The sequence below is a fragment of the Tupaia chinensis genome, unplaced genomic scaffold, assembly GCF_000334495.1.
Source record: "Tupaia chinensis unplaced genomic scaffold, TupChi_1.0 Scaffold000320_1, whole genome shotgun sequence".
Classification (NCBI taxonomy): domain Eukaryota; kingdom Metazoa; phylum Chordata; class Mammalia; order Scandentia; family Tupaiidae; genus Tupaia; species Tupaia belangeri.
The window spans coordinates 157,243-163,075 of record NW_006159813.1 but is presented as its reverse complement, the minus strand read 5'-3'; the positions used below and the strand labels follow the sequence as shown (position 1 = coordinate 163,075).

Here is a 5,833-nt window from a genome sequence, read left to right as displayed (position 1 = left end):
TTTCTTTTTAAAAGTTTTTTTTTTTTTTTTTTTGATGCCAAAGGGTACATGCACTTACCAGAGAGAGAGAGAAAACACCCCCTAGTGGAATGTAGTCACGCCATAATCTTTTCTCCTCCATCATGTCAGGATTTTGGCATTGGTGTGTTTTTCAAGCTGTCGGTGCTGAAATCTAAACCAGGGCCAACCATGTGAGATCCAGCTTTCAGTGCAAGCACTGAACCAAGTACTACGGTCTGGCCCTATATTATATATTACAGTTTATTTATTTATTTCTTCCATGAGCAAGAGAGAGAAAGAGACAGACAGACACACCCCTAACAGGGTCTTCATGCCACAATCCACCCCAGCCTTGGCCAGTCTCAGTTATGGGCACATATGTGTACCTAGTGTGTATAGGGAGGCCCTAGAACGTGAATCTGAAGCCTTCCTGTGTAAGCCCAGTTACATCATTGAGCCTCTGTCTGGCTATGTGTGTGTATATATATGTATATATATATACACACACACAACCACACACACACTTTTTAATAGAATTAATTAATTAATTTAAATTTGACCAGAGACAGAGAGAGGGAAAGTGAGAAAGTTAGCCACCAGGCCCAGAACTTGAGCCATGGTCGACCATGTGGGAGTCCAGCACCTTAGTGATCTTGCCACCTGCTAGCCCTAATATACACATTTTTATAAAGAATTATTTTATTTTATTTTTTTTGTTTTCATTTGCTATAGGGCATGTGTGTGAGAGGAGGCATGAGAGAGGAAGAGAAAGAAAGTGAGAAAACAAGTCACTAGGTCCTGGACTCGAACTGCGGTTGGCCATGTGGGAGCCTGGTGCCTAAACCTGCTGGCCCCCATCATATATTTTTAAAGAATGGAAACCATTCCAAGGTGGTCTAAAATATGAATTCTATACTGACCTCATGCCATTGACACAGGTATTTATCCTTTTAAGATTATTTTTGTTGTTAAAAGCAAAATACCAATAACATTCCATCGAATTACAAAAGTGGATGCTTCCCTACCCAGCACCTTCCTTTTTGCTGGGTTTAGATATCCCCTTCTCTCCTCACTTCCGTAGGTGGAGAAGTGTGACGTGAGCACACACACCTCTGTATGTGACTGTGGTCATTCTGAGGGCTTCAGTTCCTCCAGAAATACACTGAGAGGGCTGAATAGGGCTGTTTTGGGGTAACCAGACAGCAGTGGGGCTAAAATACCTATTTTTTTTCTTTTCTTTTCCTTATTTTTAAAAAATTATCAGAGGGCATGTGCACTCACCAGAGAGAGGTAGGAAAACAGGGAGAGAGGCCTGGTGATGCTGCAATCCATCGTCCTCCATTCCTCCACCCCGATGGGATTTGGGGCATGCACACATGCTTGGCATGTTTGTGAAACCACTGAGGCGGGGACTTGAATGATGTTATGTGGTGTCCCGCTCCCTTAACCATTAGGCTATGGGGCCATCCCTGGAATTTTCAGTTCTTAAACAAGGCTTGGATGGGACATCTCTGGGAGCCTGAGGTGGATCCTTGAACTGATGACTGCACAGCGGCCAAATCACATGTCTCCATTTGTCAAACTGTCTTGTCTTCCCCTCCAGATTGCCACCATCCTGGACTGCCATGCAGCCACCCTGCAGCGGAAGACCGACCGAGAGGTCTTCTTCATGAACACCCAGAGCATCGTGCAGTTGGTCCAGAGGTGAAGTCTGGGCCCTCTGTGGGGCGCAGTTGTCACACTGAGTCATCACACATATTGCAGCATGGGGGTTCTCTGGGGTCCTTTCAAGACCCCTCCAAGAGGGTCGTCAAGCCACTGTGCATTCCCAGCTTCAGCTGGCTCAGATCACAGGCACATATGTGTACCCAGCATGCTTGGAGAGGGGGGCCTGAGACACAGACCCTAGACCTTCACCATTCAGGCCCAGTTATCTCACCACTGTACCACCACCTGGCCCCTGCTTTCTTTCCCCGTTTTAAAATCACAAAAGCAGGAGATATTCAGGAGCAGGAGGCAGTGGAGGTGAGCACTAATGGCAGCCCTCCCTTCCTCCTCAGATACCGGAGTGGGACCCGTGGCTACATGAAAGCGGTGGTGTTGGAGCTCCTGCGAAGATATTTGCACGTCGAGCACTATTTCCAACAAGGCAAGAGATGCCACCATCTCCAGTGGCACCAGTGACAGGCCCATGGGGTAGGGGGAGCACACAGAAGCCTGAGCCTTACCCCATGTGACTTTTGTCACCCTCTACAGCCCACTACGACAAGTGTGTGATAAACCTGCGGGAGCAGTTTAAGCCAGACATGTCCCAGGTGCTCGACTGCATCTTTTCCCACGCGCAAGTGGCTAAGAAAAACCAGCTGGTGATCATGTTGATTGTAAGTAGGAGAGGGTGGCCTTTACCCACAGCGGGGGCAGGTCAGGGGTCCCCACACTTTCCAGAAAGAGCCAGAAGGTGGACTGGCCCCACAGCTCAGCCATTAAGGGATCCAGCTCTTAAATGGCTGACTACTCTTCAAATTCCCCGATGCCTAAGAAACACACTGGCATGTATGTATGCGTGCCCCAAATCCTGACAGGATGGAAAAATGGAGATGGGATTGTGGCATGACCATGCCCCATTGGGGGGTGCTTTTTCTCTCTCATACATGTGCCCTCTGACAATAAAAAAGAAAGAGGACCAACAGATGGCCTGGTGGTTAAGGTTCTTAATCCCACATGGATTATATAGTTCAAGTATAGTTCAAGTCCCTAGCCCAGCAGCTAGACAAACATGCTGGGTGTATGTGTGTACCCAAAATCTTGTCAAGAAGAAAATGGAGGAAGGATTGCAGCATGGCCATCCCTCCTAGGGGGTGATTTCTCACTTTCCCTCTCTCTCTGTCTCCATTTGGTGAGCCTACCACCTTATGGCAAAAATCTAAAACAAAAAAAAAAGAAAAGAGTACCATCGGAAAGTAAATATTTTAGATTCTGCAGGTTGTAGAGTCTCCATCCTGATTACTCAACAGTGCCATTGTACAGTGTTAGTGGGTTCCAAGAAAACTTCATCTATAGCATCTATGAGGGTACTTTAAAAAACTCATGGAAAATGGAATTTAAGTACCAGTTTAATTTGGTATAAAACAAATTGAAATTCATGCATAGTCTTTTCTTCATATGCATTTTCCCTGAACTTTTTAATTAGCAATAATCGCGCCTTGGATAAACCTCATTGGCTACGATACTGCCACTGCGCAAAGCTCCCCTGAACTTTTTAGAGACTCCTCATACTACGTGCCAGACATGTTTGAAGTCCTTTACAAATAACATACAGACTCATTTCAGTCTTACAGCAACCTTGGGAGGTGGGTACTGTTCTCACCTCTCATTGGCAGAGCACAGAGGGGCTAAGACATTTGCCTGAGGGCACCCTGCTTACAAATGCAGAGCCAAGGTTTGAACCCATAGCCTGGCTCTAGAGTCAGGAGGAGATACTAGATTCCAAATCTCATTTTGCCTTCTTAATAAAGAAATGGAGTTTCTTCATTCTTGCTACTCCTCCTACTACTGATAGTTCATAATTAGCAGTCTTTTATAGCTAAAGATTTTTTTTTTCTTGATGTGGTCCCTGATGACAGACTGGGAAACTATAGGACCGGCAGATAATAGGAGACGCTGGACTTGGCTGATAGCAAGAAAGAGGCTGCAAGTTTTGTCTGTAATGGACCAGACAGTGAATATTCTAACTTGCAGTATACGGCCTGTGTGGCAGCTGTTTGGCTCTGCTTCCATAGCTGAATGCAGCTGTGGGCAGTATGCAAATGAACGAGTGTGGCTGTTTCTATAAAACTTTATTTAAAAAAAGACAGTCAGTGGGCTGGCTCTACATCATGGGCTTATAGGATAATTAAAAGCTTAACGAGGGGGACCAGCAGGTGGCGTGGTGCTTAAAGTGCTGGACACTCCCACATGGCTGACCACAATTTGACTTTTGGACTTGGTGGCTTGCTTTTCTCTCTCTCTCTCTTTGTTTGTGTGTCTGGTCAAATTAAATGAATGAATAAATTAAATTAAATTAAAATAATTCTTAAAAATAAAAAAGCCTAACAAGGACCCAGCAGGTGGCATGATGGTTAAAGCACTGGGTTCCCACATGACTGACCACGGCTCAAGTCTTGGATCTGGTGTCTTGAAAATCATGCCAGGAGTGTTTGCATGCATGCCTAAAATCCTGAGAGAGTGGAGGAGAAGGGATTGTAGGGTGGCCATCCCCACTGGGAGGTAATTGCTCACTTTCTCTCTGTCTCTCTCTAGTGAGCACATAAGCCTTTGCCAAAAGAAAATTTAGAAACCTAAAAAAAAAACCAACAAGGGAACCAGCAGTTAGCGTAATGGCTATGTCGCTGGACTCCCATGTAGTTGACCGTGGTTCGCGTCCCGGACCCGGTGGCTTAAAACTCACGCCGGGCGCGTGTGCGTGCGTGCCCAAGATCCCAAGAGGAGAATGGAGGAGAAGGGATTGCGGCGTGACCATCCACCCTGGGGGGTGATTTCTTGCTTTCTGTCTCTGTGTCTCTGTCTGTCTTTATGGTGAGCGCACGCGCCCTATAGTGAAAATCTCCCCCCCCCCAAAAAAAAAAAAACCAATGAGATGGATTCATTGATATTATGCTTAAGTTTATTTCTTCCATCAAAGAGAGAGAAAGAAACAGGCACCTCCCTCAACAGAGTCTTCATGCCATAATCCATCCCCAGCCTCAGCCAGCCCTGGTCATAAGTATACGCTCACCTGGCATTTATAGGGAGGTCCTGGGACACAAACTGAACCTTCTCATGTAGGTCCAGTTAATATTATCCCTGTGCTTCCATCTGCCCCCCCCCCTTTTTTTTTAATGAGTTTATTTCCTCTGCATGAGAGTGAGAACGAGGGCAGGGGGCTTACTCTCAACAAGGACTTCACACTGTAGTCCTCCCCCAGCTCCACAGCCAGCAAAGATCACAGGCACACTCACAGCCATGCCCAGTGGATTCAGGTAGACCCGGGAGGTAAACCTGAAGTCCTCCCACGTGGCTCCAGCACCACAAACCTGCACCTTTACTCCCTGCCTCACTGTTGTGTAGTCTGGGGCAAGGCATGTAGACTCTTAGAGTCTCGGCTTCCTCATCTGTAAAGAAGAGAAGACAACGGTAACTCCATAGAGGGTTGGGAGAACTGGGAGAAATGTATGTAACAGTTTAAGCTGTTTGCCTGGTAGATACACAGGGTCGTCCACAAGTTCATGGAGAGGACAGCTGGTGTTGTGGTAGTTAAGGTGCTGGACACTCCCACATAGTCAACCACGGTTCGAGTCCCAGACCTGGTGGCTTGCTTTCTCACTTTCCCTTTCTGTATGTGTGTCTCTCTCTCTCTGGTCAAATTAAAATAAATGAATAAATAAATAAAATTAAGTAAATAATTCTTTTAAAAAGTTCATGGAAAATGAGTATGCATGGATTGCAGCCTTTTTTGACAAGATAAACTTGAATTTAATTCCATTTTCCCATGAACTTTTGAAGTATCCCTATAGCAAGCCCCTGAACATTACGGGCTATCCATAGTAATGCAGGCAGGGACTTGGCTGTGTTGTTCTTCCTACCAGGTGTTCAGGGCAGGTCGGGGTGGATGAATAGGTGAACGAGTAAATGAACAGATGAATGGGTGGGTGGGTACATGGCCTGTCAGGTGTGTTCAGAGAACAGAGTGTCTGGCCGAGGTGAGTGCTGGCTTGTTTCATGGTGGCAGAGAAGCCACTGGATTCTGTTTTTGTCCCCCAAAGGATGAGCTCTGTGGCCCAGACCCCTCCCTGTC

General features: G+C 46.2%; 1 protein-coding gene and 1 pseudogene across 4 annotated transcripts in view; one reads left to right on the top strand and one right to left on the bottom strand.

Annotated features, from left to right (window-relative positions):
- Window positions 1-5,833, top strand: part of ACACB (acetyl-CoA carboxylase beta) — a 127,150-nt gene that overhangs the window by 79,464 nt on the left and 41,853 nt on the right. For all 4 annotated transcript variants that reach the window (XM_014588962.2, XM_006151486.3, XM_006151488.3 and 1 more), the window contains 4 exons: window positions 1,604-1,704; window positions 2,061-2,149; window positions 2,257-2,381; window positions 5,802-5,833. In XM_014588962.2, the coding sequence (XP_014444448.1) occupies window positions 1,604-1,704; window positions 2,061-2,149; window positions 2,257-2,381; window positions 5,802-5,833 (347 nt within the window). The remainder of the gene's footprint in view (window positions 1-1,603; window positions 1,705-2,060; window positions 2,150-2,256; window positions 2,382-5,801) is intronic.
- LOC114008335 (uncharacterized) lies at window positions 3,120-3,247 on the bottom strand (annotated as a pseudogene).